Below are 22,380 nucleotides of genomic sequence, written 5' to 3' on the forward strand. Positions count from 1 at the left end.
ACTGATGACATCTCAAATGACATCACTGATGACATCACTGATGACAACTCAAATGACATCACTGATGACATCTCATTTGTCATCACTGATCACATCACTTATGTGATAATACAATGAACCTCTTCAGACTCTAATATAACCTTACATACACTCAGTATAAACAGACACTCACAGACTGTCACTCATCCATGGAGTTACTCACACACCTAGTCAGTCATGCAAAGAATCAATCACACCTCCATTTCCTCAACTATAAAGTTATACACATCTTACTTATTCAAACATATAATAACACATATTTATTCTCTTATATAATCCCTGATACAAGCTCACAGTGATCGATACAGCCACTCACACATTCACTGGCTCTTATGTTCAGTTATTTATATATCTCAACTCTCACATGTATTGTGTTTTACATACGTACTTACTTGCACATGTAGCAATGAGAAATCCATTCACTCACCAACACACCCATGCATAGTCAACCGCCCATATAGCTGTTTCCACATGCACTCTTGAACTCATACTCCTAGTGAATCAACTGCTTACACATCTATGCACAGAGTCACGCACCTCCCAGCCACCCACACACACACTCAGCCTCCCATTGAAATACTTGGGCAACCAATCAATAACCCATATGGCCACTCTTATAGCTACTGATCAACACATGCAGCAGCTTACACAACAACAAACATACTGATGCACAAATTAAGACAGTTTAGTCACTAACCCATGCACTCAGTGAGACACATTTAATCACTCACTCATACAGTCAGTCATGCACCTACTAAATTCTTCATCCAGACAGTTATACATCCACTCATTCTTCAATATGTAAAACATATTTAAACTTTACAGACACATACAATCACTGGATGTTGTGATCAGTGATGTCATCAGTGATGTCATTTCAGATGTCATCAGTGATGTCATCAGTGATGTCACTGACCATGTCATGAATGATGTAATATGTGACATCATCAGCAGTGGATTGCGGGTGCGCGATATATAGTTAGCGCTTATAGTTAGCTAACTATATATGGAATTTCAATGGTTTTATGCGAGTAAAATAAGGTTTTGTAAATGCTAATTCCTAACTATATATGGCCTATAACCTATGGTTTTTTCATTGAATATATATATATATATATATATATATATATATATTACCTACTGGCGGTTGCCAGAAGGTATATATAGTTAGGATTTTTTCTTTTGAACTTTTGAAAATTCTATGTCTAATAACTTTGGCGTTTGTGGACGGAATCGGCTGAAATGTTCAGGAAAATGGCACATTTTGTTTCTGAGCAGCCCCTGAAAATTTGGGGGGTTCCGTCAAGGGGGGGGGCCGAGAAAAAAGGGGGGTCCCAAAACGCGTTTTTCCCATTCATTTTTCCATCGGGCGTTTGGCTTCACTTTTAGCTCGAACGGCTGAATGGATTTGCACGAAACTTGGCAAAATTGTAGGGACTGTTAGCCGGATGTGCCTTTGCTGGGTCTCAATATATGTGCTCCAGTGGATTTTGAGAAATTAACATTTAAAAAAACAGATATATCTGTGACAGCGTCCCGGATAGCGAACCGGTTCGCGTACTTTTCGCGTAACGGAGCTTTGCGAAGCAAAGCTGATTGGCTCTCCGGTGTCTATCAACATTCTAAACAGTCCGGAGCGGCCGCCATCTTGTCTCTCGGTAGGATCGAGAGACAAGAGGAGGCCAAAACGAAGGGGGAAATGAAGGAAAGGGGGCAAGGTAGACCCCTTCTGACCCCCTAGGATTGATGAGGGGGATATTAAAGTGCCCCGCGGGGCCAAAAAAAAATAAAAAAATTGCGATTTTTTGTCGTTGAGGCGCAAATCGGTACGTGAACCGGGCAGCTAACCGGGCAGCTAACCGGCAGCGTAACGGGAGTCTGAGGAGAAGCTGATTGGCTGTCAACATTGTAAACAGTCCAGAGCGGCCGCCATCTTGTCTCTCGGTAGGATCGAGAGACAAGAGGTGGTGAAAAACGAAGGGGGAAATGAAGGAAAGGGGGCAGGGTAGACCCCTCCTGACCCCCTAGGATTGATGAGGGGGATATTAAAGTACCCCGCAGGGCAAAAGGAAAAAAGAAAAAAAAATTGTGATTTTTCGCGGTAGAGGCGCTTCCTGGTACGCCAACCGGGCAGCTAAACGGTAGCGTAACGGGAGTCCGACATCTTGTGTTTTTGGAGCGTCCGGTTTGCGTACCGGGTAGCGTTCCGGTAAGCGTAACAAGGGGAAAACCAAGAGAAACAGTAAAATAAAATTTAAAGGAATAGATTTCCACCAAACTTGGCAAAATTGTAGGGACTGTTTGTTTGATGTGCCTTTGCAAGGCCTCAAGATATGTGCACGTGTGGATTTTGTCTAATTAAGGTTAAAAATATATATATATATCTGTAAGCGTGCTCCGGCGCGCTTACGTTACGGGTTTTGTTTGCGCTGCAGAGACGATATGTCACGTTTATGTGACGCGTCATAAAGGCGTCTCACGTGGCTACGTGATACGTCACATAATAAAGAATATATTTTACAGCTATAGATATTAGCTTTTAAAAAACCAATGACATTCACTGAAAAAACCATAGGTTATAGACCATATATAGTTAGGAATTTGCATTTACAAAACCTTGAAAATTCACTGAAAAAACCATTGGTTATAGACCATATGTAGTTAGGGATTAGCATTTTCAAAACCTTAATTTACTCGCACAAAACCATAGAAATTCGCATATATAGTTAGTTGCAATAACTATATATCGCGCACCCGCAATCCACTGCTAATGATGTCACATATTACATCATTCATGACATGGTCAGTGACATCACTAGCGCCAAGATGCTCCTTCCGGAGCGATAGCCGCGCTCTACAAGTGTCAATAAATATCAAAATAAATAAATATCAAATATCACTGATGACATCACTGATGACATCTCAAATGACATCACTGATGACATCTCAAATGACATCTGTTAGACCTGGCACCTTGGCGTGGGTCTCCCTTCCACTTTTTGCTGATGTGCCTCCGATGTTTTGCTGGTTTTCCGATACTCAGGGCACTGCGCCACGGCTGATCCGTGCCGCAGTGCAAGTGCTCCCTACTGTAAAATTGTACATACGATTGGTATCCATGAGTGGTTCTTTGGATTTACTGTTAGTCCCTAGTAAAGTGCACGAGAGAGTGCCGGGGCTTGTAGATGCCAATACTGCTGGTGGGCCTGCAGCGCTGGTTGCGCCACCCACCGAAGCAGCCGTAAAGATGTGTCTGGGAACTGCGACCGCAGAACCTGCGTGCGGTCCCGTACTGTCACGCTAGCTGGGCAAGTGTCCCCACTTGCCAGCACCGACCCTTCCCTTGACTACATATTAGTCACCCCTATGGTAGGCCTGCGGGCAGGGTGCGTTGTAGGTGCAAGGTAGGACAAGCCCTGAGATGCGTGGCCTGTCCTAGTAGTGACTTACACCCAAGACCGTATTTCACTATTGAAGGCTACCTGCTCCATTAGGCCAGACTGAGCTGCGAGGATTATTACACCATATAATCCCCGCAGGCTCAAGGAGCATGGTAGCGAGTCATGTTTAGTATGCCTGAACTCAGGATGATAAGATATTTCTTGTAGTCAAGTTTATTGTAATATCCTGGGTTTGCAAATGCTACTTTTAGAAAGTTAGCATTTGCTTGCTTAACCATTTCAGCCGCCTCTGCTGGTATGTGTATCTGACTGTCTGGGATGTGTGAGTGACAGGGCTGGAGGGATGACAGGTGGTGAACGTGCAGATTACACCTTAGTGGGAGGTAAGAGTGCCTCTTGACTCGAACTGTCACTGCGCTCGGCCACCACAATGCTGGCTCCACCCTCCTGGGGAGCGGCGGATGACTCTGCCGGCACCTGGCCCAGGAAGGGCGAAGCCCCCATCAACAAGGTACTCTGGCCACCCCTGTCCGGACAATGCTGGCTCCACCTCCTGTGGGGCGTCTGATGCGCCTGCCCCTCACACTGAAAGCAGAAGCCGGAGTACACCCGCCGGGGTACTCCAGAACTGAGAGTGGCTATGCAAAGGCCCCCCTGGCCTGCGAGAACAAAAGAATTGGCCTATAAAAGAAGGAGCCCTGCTCCTTGAAAATTAGATCCGGTTTGGGCCACAGAAGGACTCTGCCCTACAAGAAGGACCGTGAGAGACAAGGAAGGGTGCTGACTCTTGCCTGTGTCTGGTGCCTTGCTGCTGAAGGAGAGGAAGAAGAAGAGACTACGAAAAGACTTTTGCTTTACTTGTGCCAAACTCTGCTGAAGAGATCTCCAAGGGCTTGCAACTGAACTTGCCCCCTGACCAGCGTCCCAGGACCAGTGGACGCTACCCCCCTTGGAAGGAAGCGACTGCGGGTGCTGACCATCGCCGCAGCATCGACAGAGGAATCTCCTCTAAGGCATCAACATCATCCCGACCACCGTGACCGGGGCCCAAAGCAACAGCGAGAGCAAAGTAAGGACCAGCCGCCGCTGGCCCGAACACCGTGACCGCAACTGCACCGGGAGCCCGAGAGCAAAGGGAAGGAGGACCCGTCCGGTCCGAGCTCACGAGGTGACTGCATAGCGAGCAGTCACTCACCTGCGAAGACGGACAGTTGCCCTACGAGAATCCGCAAAGTCGGTAGCCTGCCCGACAGCCCAGCTGTGAGCCCACAGCTGCACCGACATTTGGCTGGGTACGTCCTGCACTTGGGGACCGTACTGCCACTTGTCACCGCCGCACAACCGCCGCCTCCAGGGTCGGAGCGGACGACGAGGAGAGGACCCTGCTGCCACAGAACACCGCTGCCCCGGATGACCAGTGACCTGCTCGGCTGAAGAGCCGCAACGATCAGCGACCCCGGGAAGGCAACGCGACGTGGGACAGATCCCCTGGAAGCCGCCGGCTCCACAAGAACTTTGATTAACACCGGCCTACGGGCCTCAAGAGAACTGCATAAGAACTGTGGTAACCCGAATTAAGTAATCTGCAACCGTTTTCATAAAGTACATTGACTGTATTCACAAGCCTGCTTAAAATCTATATAAAGATATATATTTTTACAGAATACAGTCTGGTCTCGTTGTGTGGTGGGTTGGTTGTAAAGGTGTACTGTTGCAAGTGTTTAACCCTATGTGCCCCAAAGATTAGCCTACGACTGCTTAAGCCACACTACCTAGAGGGTAAGCAGAGGTTGTCTGGAAGGTAACCCTCAGCCCTGACGAGGAAGAGAGAGTCCCTGCTTGTCGCTAGTGTTGCACTGCGCCAACTAGAGCCTCCCCCTTCCTACATTGGACCCAGCGGTGAGGATTTTCGAATTTACACTTGTGATATCTATACCTGAGCTTCTGACCACTACACAAGGATTACGGTCCAGTTACTTAGCCACAGACTTTGCTTTTTGAATTTTGCCGAAAGAAGATTCCGAGTGCAGGAACCATGCCGGGCACAAAGAGCCTGGATGGAGCGGAGTCCACGACCTCCGAGGTGTTGGAGGTAGAGTGGGACGCCGCAAAGCTGGACAAATACTCGAAGATGGAACTGAAGTTTTTCTGTAGGAAACTCAAGGTTCCGCACGCTGGTTGCAAAAACAAACCGGAGTTCTACAAGGCCCTGAAAGCCTGGGTGGAATCCAGAAAGACCCCGGAAGAGCAAGACGTCCTCGCCGAGCAGAATACGACGGAGGAGCAGAATGCGCTTGGGGATCTGATCGATCTAGAGAGGCAAGACAGCGAGCACAGCTTGGGTAAAGGCCTGTCGCCAGAGGAGCTGGCGGACAGGAAGGAAACCCGGAATCACGAGAGAAAGTTGGCAGAAATGAAAATCCAGCTGGAGCTTGAAACCAAGAGAATGGCGCTGGAAGAGCGAAAGCACCAGATGGATTATGAAGTGAAAATGAGGGAGATAAGTCTCAAGGAGAGAGGCTTGGATCGTCCTCCCTCTGGTGGCAGCACATCGCCAGTGCAGGTAGAGTCAAGAGTGCACATCCCGAAGGACGTAGTTAAGGAGTTCTTTAAGGGGGATGACATAGGACAGTGGTTTAGGGCATACGAGGTAGCCATGTCCTCCCACCGGGTCCCTGACAAGGATTGGGGAGCGGGGTTGTAGGGAAGGTTCCTTAGCGAAGGGAGAGATACCTTGCTAGATTTGCCCATTGAGAATCAGAGATCCTATGCCCACATGAAAGAAGCTTTATTAAACAGGTACGGGCTTACCCCTGAAATGTATAGACAGAAGTTTAGGGGATGTACTAAGCGGCCTGGGAATACGTATGTGGAGTATGTGACTTACTTTTGCAGAGCGCTGGATGGTTGGGTGAAAGGTAACAAAGTTAATGATTTTCAAGGTCTCTTTGATTTAATTGCATGGGAGCACTTGTCTGATCACTGTTTTCCTGAGTTACGCCAACACCTGATCGATAGCAAGCTGTCCAACCCGAGGAAGCTTGCTGAGGAGGCGGACCGCTGGCTCAGCACCAGGGTCCACAAGGGTCCCGTGGGAGATTCCGCCAAGAGTGGGCAGGGTCCCCAGCAGAAGAGTGGGGGGGACAAGGGGGGGAAACAGAAGGGGTTCCAAAAAGGCCCCCAAAGTAGTTCCCAAGGGAATCCGCAGCAGGGTTCTCAGCCTCCCCCACCCCCGAAGCAGAATGGGGCCCCGACAGGTAAACCTGTTCCAAAGGCGCCCTTCAATTGTTTCAAATGTGGCGAGCCTGGGCACATATCCAGTGACCCCAAGTGTCGCCTATTTGGAAAACCCGCACCCACTGTTGCTCCGCCCCGACAAGTGACTAGCGTTCACCTGGGAGAAGAAATGATGGTCCCGGGGGTGGAGATCCCGTTCACATGACCCTGGTCTCGTTAGGAGACAGCGAGATGATCCCTACGAACTACCTGCCCTCTAACACTAAAAAATATGGGCAGGTGGTGATCATCAATGGTAAGGAAGCCGAGGCTCTTAGAGACACAGGAGCCAGTGTGACTGCAGTGAGGCAGCACCTGGTGTCTCAGGAGCAGGTTGTACCCCATGCCTACTGTAGGGTTATCAACGCTGATAATTCTGAGAGTCAGTGTCCGATGGCTCAAGTTCCCTTCGAGTGGGGGGGGGTCTCTGGTACTCTGCAGGTCTGTGTGAGAAAAACCATGCCTGTTGACTGTTTGCTAGGGAACGACTTGGAGCACTCCCCTTGGGAAAAGGTGGAGAAAACGACTCACCTGCGGATGGTGGGTCTGCCTGACTGGGCGTGCGTGACCACCCGGTCGATGGCAGCCAGTAAGGGTGATCGAGAGGTCCTGGGGCCTGATGGAGAGGCCCAGGAACCGGCCTTAGGGAGAAGGCGCAGGGGGCGCGGGAAGCCGGCCCCTGAAGTTCCTACGGTCCAGGAGGAGGCAGACCTTGAGGGGGATGCCCTGGAGCCTACAGGGGAACAGATCGCCGAACTGGGGGACCTGCCTGAGCTGACCCATTGGCAGCAAGAAGGAGGGCCCTCCAGGGAGGAATTCTGCAGGGAGCAGAAAGAATGCCCTTCTCTCGTGGGTATGCGGCAGCAGGCTGCAGACCAGGCCAATGGTGTTCAGGCCAAAACACATTACGTGTACTGGGAGAACGACCTCCTGTATTCGGAGCCTAAGGCTGCTGAACCTGGGTCAGCCCGTGTGCTGGTGGTACCCCAGAAGTTCAGAGCCTTCCTACTGGGTCTGGCTCATGATGTGCCTTTAGCAGGACATTTGGGGATGGACAAGACCTATGACAGGCTTGTCACCCACTTCTACTGGCCCCAAATGCATAAGAGCTCAGACGCTTTTTGCAGAACCTGTCCGACTTGCCAGGCAAGTGGGAAGACGGGAGGGAAGAACAAGGCTCCCCTCCAACCCTTCCCTGTGGTCGGTACGCCATTCCAGCGAGTGGGTATTGACATCGTTGGGCCTCTGGACCCCAAGACAGCCATGGGCAACAGGTTCATCCTGGTCTTGGTGGACCATGCCACCCGGTACCCTGAAGCCATCCCTCTGAGGACAGTGACGGCTCCCGTGGTGGGGCGTGCACTGATGGGAATTTTCTCACGAGTAGGATTCCCTCTAGAGGTGGTGAGTGACAGGGGGACCAATTTCATATCGAAATATATGAAGTCCCTTTGGCAGGAGTGTGGCGTAACGTACAAGTTCACCACACCCTACCATCCCCAAGGTAACGGGTTGGTTGAAAGATTCAACCGAACCCTCAAAGGCATGATCATGGGCCTGGAAGGTCCGATGAGGCGTAAGTGGGACGTCCTCTTGCCATGCCTGCTTTTTGCATATCGCGAGGTACCACAGAAGTCCCTAGGGTTCAGCCCCTTTGAACTGCTGTACGGCCACCCCGTGAGAGGACCACTGAGTTTGGTAAAGGAAGGCTGGGAGCAATCTCCCAGGAAACCTCCCCAGAATGTATATAGCTACATGCTGGCCTTCAGAAACCAAACCAGACGCTTCAGACAACTTGCCGAGGCAAATCTGGAAGCGAGCCAGGAGGAAATGAAGCGGTGGTACGATCAGAATGCCACTCTGGTCGAGCTTCAGCCTGGACAGGAGGTGTATGTCTTGGCCCCAGTGGAGCCCTGTGCCCTTCAGGATAAGTGGACAGGACCATTTGAGGTTGTGGAGCGCAAGAGCCCCGTGACATACTTGGTGGACATGAAGACGCCCAGGAACCCTTTGCGGGTCCTACATGTCAACCGCCTCAAGCCCCACATGCGAAGGTCCGAAGTGGGCATGTTGTTGGCAACCGATGACGGAATGGAGGAGGAGTCGGAGCCTCTTCCTGACCTCTTGGTGGCCTGTGAGAAGGATGGGTCAGTGGATGGAGTTAACCTCTCACCCTCCCTGACCGCCGAACAACAGGAGGACTGCCGCCAGTTGCTGGGGCAGTTTCCAGACCTGTTCTCCCTGGTTCCGAGTGTCACAGATTGGTGCGTCCATGATGTGGACACTGGAGACAGCTTACCGGTGAAGCATAAGGCTTACAGGGTAACTGACAGGGTACGGGCCTGCATCAAGGAGGAGGTCTCCAAGATGCTTGCCCTCGGGGTGGTTGAGTCTTCCAGCAGTCCTTGGTCCAGCCCCGTGGTCTTGGTTCCGAAGGCTGCTGCGCCGGGAGCCACACCCAAACTCCGGTTCTGTGTGGACTACAGAGGACTCAATTCAGTCACGAAGACTGACGCGCACCCCATCCCCAGAGCTGACGAGCTCATTGATCGGCTAGGGGCTGCCCGGTTTCTCAGCACGTTTGATTTGACGTCTGGGTACTGGCAGATCGCCTTGACTGATGGGGCAAAGGAGAGGTCGGCATTCTCAACACCAGATGGGCATTTCCAGTTCCGGGTTATGCCATTTGGGATGAAGAATGCCCCTGCCACCTTTCAGAGATTGGTCAACCAGGTGTTGGCTGGACTGGACGAGTTCAGTGCCGCCTACCTGGATGACATCGCGGTGTTCAGCGGCACCTGGCCCGAACACCTGCGACACCTCTGGGAAGTGTTGATGGCCCTGCGCAGAGCAGGCCTCACAATCAAGGCAAGCAAGTGCCAGATTGGGCAGGGTTCAGTGGTGTACTTAGGACACCAAGTTGGGAGTGGCAAGGTAGCCCCCTTGCAGCCCAAGATCGAAACCATCCTGGCTTGGGAACCCCCCAAGACCCAGACTGCAGTGAGAGCCTTCCTGGGGCTCACTGGGTATTACAGGAGGTTTGTCAAGGGCTATGGCACGATTGTGACCCCCTTGACAGAGCTGACTTCGAAAAAGCAGCCCAGGAATGTGATTTGGACTGACACCTGTCAGAAGGCTTTCGACACCCTGAAGACTGCCATGTGCACGGCGCCCGTGCTCCTGGCCCCCGATTTCTCCAAGGAGTTCATTGTGCAAACAGACGCTTCAGAGCATGGTGTAGGGGCTGTTCTTTCACAGATGACTGAGGAGGGCTTTGACCAACCCGTAGCCTTCATAAGTAGGAGGTTACTTCCACGGGAAAGTAGGTGGAGTGCAATAGAGCGTGAAGCATTTGCTGTGGTCTGGGCGCTGAAGAAGCTAAGACCCTACTTGTTTGGGTCTCACTTCCGAGTTCAGACGGACCACAGGCCCCTCAGATGGTTGATGCAAATGAGGGGTGAGAACCCGAAACTGTTGAGGTGGTCCATTTCTCTACAGAGTATGGACTTTACGGTGGAACACCGCCCTGGCACCGATCACGCCAACGCTGACGGTCTGTCCAGATTTTTCCGCCTCAGTGATGTGGAACTCCCTGGGGAAGGGTAGTTCCCCCCACATTTCAGCTGGAGGGGACACATGTTAGACCTGGCACCTTGGCGTGGGTCTCCCTTCCACTTTTTGCTGATGTGCCTCCGATGTTTTGCTGGTTTTCCGATACTCAGGGCACTGCGCCACGGCTGATCCGTGCCGCAGTGCAAGTGCTCCCTACTGTAAAATTGTACATACGATTGGTATCCATGAGTGGTTCTTTGGATTTACTGTTAGTCCCTAGTAAAGTGCACGAGAGAGTGCCGGGGCTTGTAGATGCCAATACTGCTGGTGGGCCTGCAGCGCTGGTTGCGCCACCCACCGAAGCAGCCGTAAAGATGTGTCTGGGAACTGCGACCGCAGAACCCGCGTGCGGTCCCGTACTGTCACGCTAGCTGGGCAAGTGTCCCCACTTGCCAGCACCAACCCTTCCCTTGACTACATATTAGTCACCCCTATGGTAGGCCTGCGGGCAGGGTGCGTTGTAGGTGCAAGGTAGGACAAGCCCTGAGATGCGTGGCCTGTCCTAGTAGTGACTTACACCCAAGACCGTATTTCACTATTGAAGGCTACCTGCTCCATTAGGCCAGACTGAGCTGCGAGGATTATTACACCATATAATACCCGCAGGCTCAAGGAGCATGGTAGCGAGTCATGTTTAGTATGCCTGAACTCAGGATGATAAGATATTTCTTGTAGTCAAGTTTATTGTAATATCCTGGGTTTGCAAATGCTACCTTTAGAAAGTTAGCATTTGCTTGCTTAACCATTTCAGCCGCCTCTGCTGGTATGTGTATCTGACTGTCTGGGATGTGTGAGTGACAGGGCTGGAGGGATGACAGGTGGTGAACGCGCAGATTACACCTTAGTGGGAGGTAGGAGTGCCTCTTGACTCGAACTGTCACTGCGCTCGGCCACCACAATGCTGGCTCCACCCTCCTGGGGAGCGGCGGATGACTCTGCCGGCACCTGGCCCAGGAAGGGCGAAGCCCCCATCAACAAGGTACTCTGGCCACCCCTGTCCGGACAATGCTGGCTCCACCTCCTGTGGGGCGTCTGATGCGCCTGCCCCTCACACTGAAAGCAGAAGCCGGAGTACACCCGCCGGGGTACTCCAGAACTGAGAGTGGCTATGCAAAGGCCCCCCTGGCCTGCGAGAACAAAAGAATTGGCCTATAAAAGAAGGAGCCCTGCTCCTTGAAAATTAGATCCGGTTTGGGCCACAGAAGGACTCTGCCCTACGAGAAGGACCGTGAGAGACAAGGAAGGGTGCTGACTCTTGCCTGTGTCTGGTGCCTTGCTGCTTAAGGAGAGGAAGAAGAAGAGACTACGAAAAGACTTTTGCTTTACTTGTGCCAAACTCTGCTGAAGAGATCTCCAAGGGCTTGCAACTGAACTTGCCCCCTGACCAGCGTCCCAGGACCAGTGGACGCTACCCCCCTTGGAAGGAAGCGACTGCGGGTGCTGACCATCGCCGCAGCATCGACAGAGGAATCTCCTCTAAGGCATCAACATCATCCCGACCACCGTGACCGGGGCCCAAAGCAACAGCGAGAGCAAAGTAAGGACCAGCCGCCGCTGGCCCGAACACCGTGACCGCAACTGCACCGGGAGCCCGAGAGCAAAGGGAAGGATGACCCGTCCGGTCCGAGCTCACGAGGTGACTGCATAGCGAGCAGTCACTCACCTGCGAAGACGGACAGTTGCCCTACGAGAATCTGCAAAGTCGGTAGCCTGCCCGACAGCCCAGCTGTGAGCCCACAGCTGCACCGACATTTGGCTGGGTACGTCCTGCACTTGGGGACCGTACTGCCACTTGTCACCGCCGCACAACCGCCGCCTCCAGGGTCGGAGCGGACGACGAGGAGAGGACCCTGCCGCCACAGAACACCGCTGCCCCGGATGACCAGTGACCTGCTCGGCTGAAGAGCCGCAACGATCAGCGACCCCGGGAAGGCAACGCGACGTGGGACAGATCCCCTGGAAGCCACCGGCTCCACAAGAACTTTGATTAACACCGGCCTACGGGCCTCAAGAGAACTGCATAAGAACTGTGGTAACCCGAATTAAGTAATCTGCAACCGTTTTCATAAAGTACATTGACTGTATTCACAAGCCTGCTTAAAATCTATATAAAGATATATATTTTTACAGAATACAGTCTGGTCTCGTTGTGTGGTGGGTTGGTTGTAAAGGTGTACTGTTGCAAGTGTTTAACCCTATGTGCCCCAAAGATTAGCCTACGACTGCTTAAGCCACACTACCTAGAGGGTAAGCAGAGGTTGTCTGGAAGGTAACCCTCAGCCCTGACGAGGAAGAGAGAGTCCCTGCTTGTCGCTAGTGTTGCACTGCGCCAACTAGAGCCTCCCCCTTCCTACAACATCACTGATGACATCACTGATGACATCTCAAATGAGATCACTGATGAAATCACTGATAACATCTCATTTGACATTACTGATCACATCACTGATGATATCATTCATGTGATAATACGACGAACCTCTTCAGACTCTAATATAACCTTAGATACAATCAGTGTAAACAGACACTCACAGACTGTCACTCATCCATGGAGTTACTCACACACCTAGTCAGTCATGCAAAGAATCAATCACACCTCCATTTCCTCAACTATACAGTTATACACACCTTACTTAATCAAACATATACTAACACATATTTACTCTCTTATACAATCACTGATACAAGTTCACAATGATCCATACAGCCACTCACACATTCACTGGCTCTTATGCACAGTTATTTATATATGTCAACTCTTACATGTACTGTGTTTTACATATGTACTTACTTTGACATGTAGCACTGAGAAATCCAATCACTCACCAATACACTCATGGAGACAGTCAACCGCCCATACAGCTGTTTCCACATGCACTTTTGAACCCATACATCTAGTGAATCAACTGCTCACACATCTATGCACAGAGTCACACACCTCCCAGCCACCCCCACACACACACTCACTCTCCCATACAAATACTTGGGCAACCAATCAATAACCCATATAGTTACTCACATAGCTACTGATCAACACATGCAGCACTGTACAGAACAACAGATATAATGATGCACCAATTAAGACAGTTTAGTCACTAACCCATGCACTCAGTGAGACACATTTAATCATTCTCTCATACAGTCAGTCATGCACCTACTAAATCCTTCATCCAGACAGTTATACATCCACTCATTCTTCAATATGTAAGACATATTTTAACTTTACAGAAACATACAGTCACTGGATGTTGTCATCAGTGATTTCATCAGTGATGTCATTTGAGATGTCATCAGTGATGTCATTTGAGATGTCATCAGTGATGTCATCAGTGATGTCACTGACCATGTCATCAATGATGTAATATGTGACATCATCAGCAGTGGATTGCGGGTGCGCGATATATAGTTATTGCAACTAACTATATATGCAAATTTCTATGGTTTTGTGCGAGTAAATTAAGGTTTTGAAAATGCTAATCCCTAACTATATATGGTCTATAACCAATGTTTTTTTCAGTGAATATATATATATATATATATATATATATATATATATATATATATATATATATATCTGAGTGACTGCTCAGGAAAACCGCTTCCCACATGGAACTCCAGCAAGCAGAAAAGAAGCAGACACGACGGACCCAGGCTGTGTGCAAAAACTTCTGCGTTTATTCTTTGTCGGTCATAACGTGTTTCACCACCGGAGTGGCTTGATCATATATATTTATGTATGTGTATGTATATATATATATATCTATACTAATATAATAAAGAGAGAGCCCAAACCTTTGAGGCTGGTAATCTCAGGAACCACAGCACCAATCACAACACCCAATACAGCGTTGGAAACGGCAGTTGCAGCAGAAGGACATAAGCTATGCAGACGCCCACCATATACATTTAAAAGGTAAATGAACCGTGCCAGCAAAGTAGTCCTTTGTGGGCGTGTCTGCGTTTTGTGTTGTGGGCGTGTGCTGGGGCGTGACAAACGCTGGGGGCGTGTGGTACGTTCCGCCCTTCATGCCATGTCTCATATTTTGTGCTAATCCCACCCTGCTCCCTTTAAATACCCCTGCACCCCATAATCATAACCCACCCTTACTCCTTAAAATACCCCAACACCCTTAAACACTAACCCATCTTAACCCTATAAATGTACCCTGTACTCCAAAACCCAAACCTATCCCTGAACCCTAAAAATACCCCTGTACCACAAAACCCAAACCTAGCCCTGAACCCTATAAATACCCCTGTACCTCACAAACCAAACCGAACCCTAAACCCTAAAATATCCCTGTACCCCAAAACCCAAACCTAGCCCTGAACCCTAAAAATACCACTGTACCCCAATACCCAAACCTACCCCTGAACCCTAAAATGCCCCTGTACCCCAAAACCCAAACCTAGCCCTGAACCCTTAAAATACCCCTGTACCCCAAAACCCAAACCTACCCCTGAACCCTAAAAATACCCCTGTACCCCAAAACCCAAACCTAGCCCTGAACCCTAAAAATAACTCTTTACCCCAAACCTAGCCCTGAAACCTAAAAATACCCCTGTACCCCAAAGCCCAAACCTAGCCCTGAACCCTTAAAATACCCCTTTACCCCAAAACCCAATCCTACACCTGAAACCTAAAAATACCCCTATACCCCAAACCCCAAACCTAGCCCTGAACCCTAAAATGACCCTTTTACCCTAAAACCCATACCTATCCTAAACCCTAAAACTACCCCTGTACCCCATAACCGAAAACTATATCTGAACCCTTAAAATACCCAAACACCCCAAAACATATACCTCAGTACCCCAAAACATATACCCCTATACCCATTCTTACCTTATCCAAACATTTAAAAAAACATGCTTTACCATTCATTCATTTACAACAAATTTCGTTGTAAATGTGTATATGGTAAAAGCATATAAAATGTAATGCCATGCGTTATAATGGCATTGAGGAGTCATGGTACTTTCATAATGAAAGTATGCGGAGTGATGGTATGCGGAAAGAAAGTTGCGGAATAATGGGTGTTTAACCCTTTCCCTGTGAGTACATCAGTGGCACGGCGGCCCACATCTCCAGCAACATACTCATATTTTTACACCACCCATTTGAAAAATGCACAGGTCTCATTGATGGCCAGCACTGACATACACTTTTAGACACACCTCCTGCCACAAGTTCTAGCATTGCGAACTTTAGAGCTGGGGAGCTACGTTCGAATCTCGGCATCAGCTCAACAATCTGTGATTCCAGGCAAATCGTTTTGTCTCCCCATGCCTACCACAAATGAATGTGTTCTTCTGTAATGTGAATTGTGCTCATGCCATGTTGTCGAGTTCGCGCTATATAATATTGCAAGGAAAAATAAAGTAGGGAAACTCGAGTTCACACACTACTGAACGCGCACTCTCAAGTGCATCACAGGCCTGTCACAGATAAGAAATGCTATCAAAACGAAATCCTACAAAACAATATACTACTTGCCGGCATCAATTCATACCCGGACAACGTCGGGACAGGCTGCTAGTATATATATATATATTTATATATCATCAATAAACTTTATTTCAGTCTGTATGACCTAAAAAGTAGAGTCAAAATACATACAAGTGAATTTTAAAAACAAAGAAAGAAAGACAGAGAAATACCCTGATAATGCATTTACACATTGTTATAAAAATGAGGATTGAATGGATATCGATATGTACATTAATACCATACAATACAAAATACAGAAATTTGCAAGCCTATTTCAGCGTTCTATGCCCTAAAGTGGAGGACAACTAATCATATCTCAGGGGGTTGTACTAAGCTGTAGACTAGAATTCATCTATGGAAAGTGCATAGCGCAAGTAATAAATAAATAAATAACTCCATTCTAAAAAAGTTCATAAAAAGATGACCACAATCTTATATTACAAATGTCGGCACAGTCCCGGCGCTAAATTTTGTCCCTCAAAACAGAGAAACGAAGCTGGAAATTTAAAACTACCATGGGAAGGTGAAATACCCAACTTATTAAAAAAATAGAGTGGTCAGGTTTCTATTGTAGGGGCTTCTATCGCCTGTTGGGAAGATTTAAGAAAAAGCCTGCGGGTGCACCACATGGAAAATAAAAAGCCTGCAACTGAGAAAACAATAGGGATACTCGTGTCATTCCTGAGAATTCTGAACGCCTCCATACAGTGTCTTGTTCCGAGGTTCCTGCAAATCTGCACCAGCCAACAATTCCTTGCTTTGTAGAAGCCAGGGCAGCCGAAGAACACGTGGAGTGCTGCCTCGTCAGGGTTATCACCAGCCGGGCAATTCATAGTTTGGGCACCCTTCCATTAATGAGTGAAAAAGCGGAGTGGCAACATCCCATACCTATTCTCAAGGTTCTTTTAGCCGTGCGGCACCGGTCATTAAACCATGAATGTGGCTTCCTGCCTGGGTGATTTCTTTCTTTATTTTTTGGATAGAAGAAAGTCAGTGCGACTTCTGCTAATTTGATGTGATTTTTTCCACCTTCTCCAAATCAGAACCATCCCCATTTATGGCTATTGAATTTGAGGCCGCCAACAGAACAGGGATTAACTCTTCATACAGGGGGCTCAATTTGCCTTGGGAGTGGCAGAAATTAGCCCATCTCACTCTTCTCCTGCAACTGGAGAGAACCAATTTTAAGTCACTAGGTTCAGCCAGGGAGGGAGCTTTCCCAGAATTAATTGGTTTGAGTTCCAGTACAAGTGCGTAGTGGTCGCTGTCCAACCGTGGAACAATTTTAAAATCTAGTAGAGAACCATGGTCTTTTCTATAGAAAGTATAACTATTGGAGCTATTGGACGATGTTCTACCATTGCAAGCTCTTAACGAATGCTTAAGAACAAGACAATTCCTCTGGATCGCCAGGGGGGACCATTTTTTCACCAGAGGGCATCTCGTCTCCTGGATTGCCCAGAATTTGTCCTCATTGGAGAGAATATCAAGTGGAATTTCCTCCAGGAGCTCAAAATGACAGTTAAAGCCCCCTCCGAGTATCACCGTGTAGTTAGCAACAATGGTGCCTAAAAATTGTATTGTATTGTATTGTTTTGTATATTGGATTTATATAGCACTTATCACCCAGGGGTCTCTAAGCGCTTGGCTTGGGAACCCGTCCTGGCTTTTCCCTGTGAGATAGCCCCTACAGGGCATCCCCAAGGTGAAAGCCAGGCATCCCACCGCGGGGGGGCCGTTGTGGAGATTAAGCAAGCTTAATGCCCAGAGTTGCAGAGTGTGAACCCATGATTAGGTCAGGCACCAAAGCGAGAATTATCGAGTCCATGGACATTTGAGCTCAAGACCCTGCCGCGTCGGGAATTGAACCCTGGTCCCGGGTCTGACCTCTGCTTCAGGGTCTGCCTGCTCTAACCAGTGAGCCACACTTCTCCAATAAATACAGTTAATGCTTCTAATGTGATGGACTCTTTGCCCAATGCCATGGATCTAGAATATACATTGATGAGGGCTACAGAAATCTTGGATGGAAATTGGAGTATGACACACAGAATGTCATTAGAACCTGTGTCGATCTGATTAGCCTTACAGCCTAAATGGTCTCCTACCCATGTACTTAGGCCTCTAGACAGTCTCCCTTTGCCCCCAGTTGATGCGGGTATGTTAAAAATAGCAAAGCCCTGCTTGAAAACCTCCACTCTTGCCCATGTTTCTTGGAACATGCAGATCTCAAATTGGCTGGTGAATGAATCCCACTCCGGGTCATCTATCTTATTCATCAGACTAGCAATGTTCCATACTAGGACCCTTGTTATGTGACAGGTAGGGAGATTCTGTTTCTTGGGGGATAAAATGGGCGAGTGCAGAGGGGTTTTTAGTAATCCACTAGCAACCCCAGAGTTTGAGCCTCGATGTGGGTAATCCATGGGATTATCGATCGGCGGCGAGTCACCACAGGGGTGGGTGCAACCAGGGAAGCTGCTCATGCTCCGGCCGGTGGAACCCCCCCACCCCCACCTGGCGACTAGTCATCGTAGCGATAACCTGTAACTGACTTTCTGATTGTGGGAAATAGGTTTGTGCCTTAATTTTGGTAGAGTTATGTTTTAGTCAGTCTACTCCATCAAGGGAACTGAACCTGTTGCCAGTAGGAATGTTAAAACTCGATTGCTTTTGCCAGTGTTGGAATGGGCGGGGACACGCACCAGTAGAATGGACAGATCTCCATTGCAACTCTTGGTGCCGTAGAACATGAGGGGGCCAAATGGGGGGTAGAAATAACCTAATGAGAGTAATACAATTCCACCCTTCTCCCTCCCATCCTCTCTAACTAAAACCCTTTGGGTTACCAGTGGATTTCCAAAATTAATTACTATGCAGTTGCCATATATGTCCTTGTGCCGTCTGCCAATCCAACCCACACTGCGTGTCGATAGAATCTCGTCCACGTGCTCATAACTAAAAAGATTATGATGTACAAGCTAATGGACACATTTGTTTTTTAACTCTTGTTGTGATTCAAGATGGCTCCTTTTAAGTTCAGGAGTACCTGCAAGGATGAGGACATCTGGAGGTCAACCACCAGCTTTGTAACCCACGATGGCTGATCACTTGTGGGTTCTACACTCTCATCTAGCCCCCCCCCCCCAGTGATTCGATTGTCAGGGGTTCTGCCTATCTATTTTTTCATCTTCTTCTAACTTTTGCCTTGGGATTGGATTTACATGTTCTACCCTGTTGTTTTGGCGTAATAGCCTTGGGTCGTTCTGGGCTAGTTGGTTCGATGAGCTGGAGCTGATCTCTAGAGAGCTCGAACACTGATGCCCCTGAGGGTTGGAGGGGGCTAGGATCAGGGGATGCAATGTCTAGGTTTGGAGTCAGGGGCAAACGTCTCTCAGTCCTCCCAATTTCAGTAGCTACTGCTCCCAAAGCTTTTTCCAACATTCTGTCTATAGAAGTTGGTTTGCTGGACACTGGTTTGGGTGGTACTAGCATCTGTTTCTTTTCTACACACGCCCGTTTCCCCATTATGCAGAATTAGCCTCTCCTTCACGATATTGATTGGATTTGAACAGGGAGAGTATTTCAAAACAGTACTCCCACTATTAAACTCAATAGGCAATACAAATTGCATGAATATCAATAAAGCAAAACAAATCAGGGAAACACTATCTAAGTCAAGATGATCCTGTACACATTCAGTCCCTTCAAGTAATCTGTGTAAAGTCAGTGAAAAGAACTTAGAACAAAAGTCTTAAAAAAAGTGATCGCAGAACCAAGTTATTGGTAGACTGGACGCATAGACAACAGTACATTAGAATCTGGACCCAGTATATGGATGTTAAATTTCTGGCCCAGCCCAGCCTCTTCCAGGCTCTGACCGGCACGGACAGGCCCGCCCTTGGTCCGGGCTTTGCCCGGGCAGCACCCGGGCGCGCCCGCGCGCATCCCGTGCTGCGGGGGAGCCGGGTCAATTTTGAGGGCTTCCGACGCCCTCTAGCAGCATCACTGGCTCTGCGCCCTGCAGAGCCCTCTGGGAACTGTAGTTCGGGTCTGGTTCCTCTCCTCGCGGCCGCGCTGGCGGTGGCGGCGGTAATGGCAGCGATAGCGTCAGGCTCCCACTGCCTCCCGCTGGCTCCCGCGGAGGTATGTGTCGTTGGCCATTCCCCTCACGGCTGGATCTGACTCAGCAGCGTCCCACGTTGAGGGAGGGCCGGGTCAATTTTGAGGGCCTTCGGCGCCCTCTAGCAGCGTCACTGGCTCTGCGCCCTGCAGAGCCCTCTGGGAACTGTAGTTCGGGTCAGGTTCCTCACCTCGCGGCCGCACTGGCGGTGGCGGCGGTAATGGTAGCGATAGCGTCAGGCTCCCACTGGCTCCCGCAAAGGTATGTGTCGTTGGCCGTCCCCCTCACGGCTGGATCAGACTCAGCAGCGTCCCGCGCTGCAGGAGGGCCGGGTCGATTTTGAGGGCCTCCGGCGCCCTCTAGCAGCGTCACTGGCTCTGCGCCCTGCAGAGCCCTCTGGGAACTGTAGTTCGGGTCAGGTTCCTCTCCTCGCGGCTGCGCTGGCGGTGGCGGCGGTAATGGCAGCGATAGTGTCAGGCTCCCACTGGCTCCTGCAAAGGTATGTGTCGTTGGCCGTTCCCCTCACGGCTGGCACAGACTCAGCAGCGTCCCGCGCTGCGGGAGGGCCGGGCTGATTTTGAGGGCCTCCAGCGCCCTGTAGCAGCGTCACTAGCTCTGCGCCCTGCAGAGCCCTCTGGGAACTGTAGTTCGGGTCAGGTTGCTCTCCTCGCGGCTGCGCTGGTGGTTGCGGTGGTAATGGCAGTGATAGTGTCAGGCTCCCGCTGGCTCCCGCAGAGGTATGTGTCGTTGGCCGTTCCCCTCACGGCTGGATCAGACTCAGCAGTGGAGTGCTTCCTTTCTTGTGGACACCTTTTGGAATATATATATATAACTATATTTTGTACAACTATATTTATGACATCAACATTTTTGTACTTACTATTATAAGTATAGGATGTAGATATTTTGGACCGATTTGTTGATCATAATATTTTTAAATGGGGATATTTTGAGTGTCGCCATTTTTGTCAGTGTACCATCCAGGAAGTGAGAAAGAGTGAAGATTTGGGGTAAAAACTCAAGATTTCACAAAGCGGCACTGTACAAGAAATAAAAAACAAAGAGGCGCCAGGAAGCCACCTGGTTACTCACAATTTACCCTCATGGGTTTTTCCTGCATATGGACTAAGCGTCTGATTTTTGGGGATTACTTTGTGGGATCTGTAGCGGTTCTTACCTGTGCAGTGTACGGACGCATCCCTTTTTTTATCACAAGATGGTTGTGGTCTGGTGCTGTAGGAGCACCGTAACATGCTGGCCTCGTCTCCTCTGCAGTCCACATTGGATATTATCGGAAATCTGTATATGGGGGCTCCAAAGACAGAGCCTCCAGGCGCTGAGATCGGCGCTCCGCACCCCAGCTGTCTGCAGACCACAGCAGCATCCTTCATATCCCAATACAAGTCACAAATTGTTCCTTCTCGGTTATCTATAGTCACCAGCACAACCCCAGCACAAGGATCCGCAGCATTGGAGAGGCGAACAACACTTGTGTCAACTGCAAAGAAACAGAGAGAAATGAAAAGTTTACTTAGTTATCAGAACATAAATGTATATATTAAGTACAATTCCCAGCACAGTCTCCTCATATCAATCTCAGCCAATCACAGGGTAGCAGGGAGGAGAGAGAGAGAGAGGGAACAAGACTGAGCAGGAGAGATAGATGAGAAGATTGGTTGAGAACAAGGGAGGAAGAGAAAGAATGAGAGAAAAGGGGAGAAAACAAGAAAGAGATGAAGAGAGAAAGAGGGAGAGAGGGAGAAAGAGAGAGAGAACTGGGATGATAGAGAGACAGAGATGGAGCCGGAGAAGGTAAAGAGTGCGGCAGAGAACAAGAGTGTGTGGGAGAGAGAAATGAGAAAGAGAGAAGGGAAGGAAACAACAGAGCTAGCAATGGAGCAAGAGAGATAAAGAGAGGGAGCGAGACAAGTGAGAGATGAAGAGAGGGAATGACAGTGCACAAAAAAGAGAGTGAGAACAAGAGATACAGAGTGTAGTATTGTGGGATGTAGTCTAGTGGTTGGGGGGTGGAGTCAGAGGGAGGGGCAGGAACAGGAGGAGCCGGGGAACAGGAACCAGGGTTAGTTATAGTAGGGACAGGGCATCGATAAGACGTGATAAATAAAGCTCTAGTTTAAGACAATTGTAGGTGTCTGTGTTTACTTTAGCTGGATGCTACAACTGACGACGAGGATGGGATTGGTGTGTCTGCCACCCACTGAACCCTGCAGGAGCGTCCTGTCCCGAGCAGCATCAAGAAAGGAAAGGTGCTGCTGTGACGAGTGAGGCTGCCGCCTGAATTGAGAGGCCAAAAAAGTACGATTTACCTATGCCTCTATGTGCATGATTGCAACATTTAATGTGACTCAAAGAGAAAAATACATAGTCAACTTTACATTGAGCACACAAAACAAGATTTTTGCAAGGGAAAAAGCATA

The 22,380-nt window shown here is 49.1% G+C and overlaps 1 protein-coding gene across 1 annotated transcript in view; it reads right to left on the reverse strand.

Moving 5' to 3' along the window:
- LOC147729456 (CD5 antigen-like) overlaps positions 1-22,380 on the reverse strand; it is a 476,949-nt gene that overhangs the window by 361,796 nt on the left and 92,773 nt on the right. The window contains exon 2 of the mRNA XM_086954323.1: positions 21,120-21,440. Coding sequence (XP_086810449.1) covers positions 21,120-21,440 — 321 coding nt within the window. The remainder of the gene's footprint in view (positions 1-21,119; positions 21,441-22,380) is intronic.

Source organism: Lissotriton vulgaris, chromosome 2_1 (genome assembly GCF_964263255.1).
Source record: "Lissotriton vulgaris chromosome 2_1, aLisVul1.2, whole genome shotgun sequence".
In the NCBI taxonomy this organism is placed as follows: Eukaryota; Metazoa; Chordata; class Amphibia; order Caudata; family Salamandridae; genus Lissotriton; species Lissotriton vulgaris.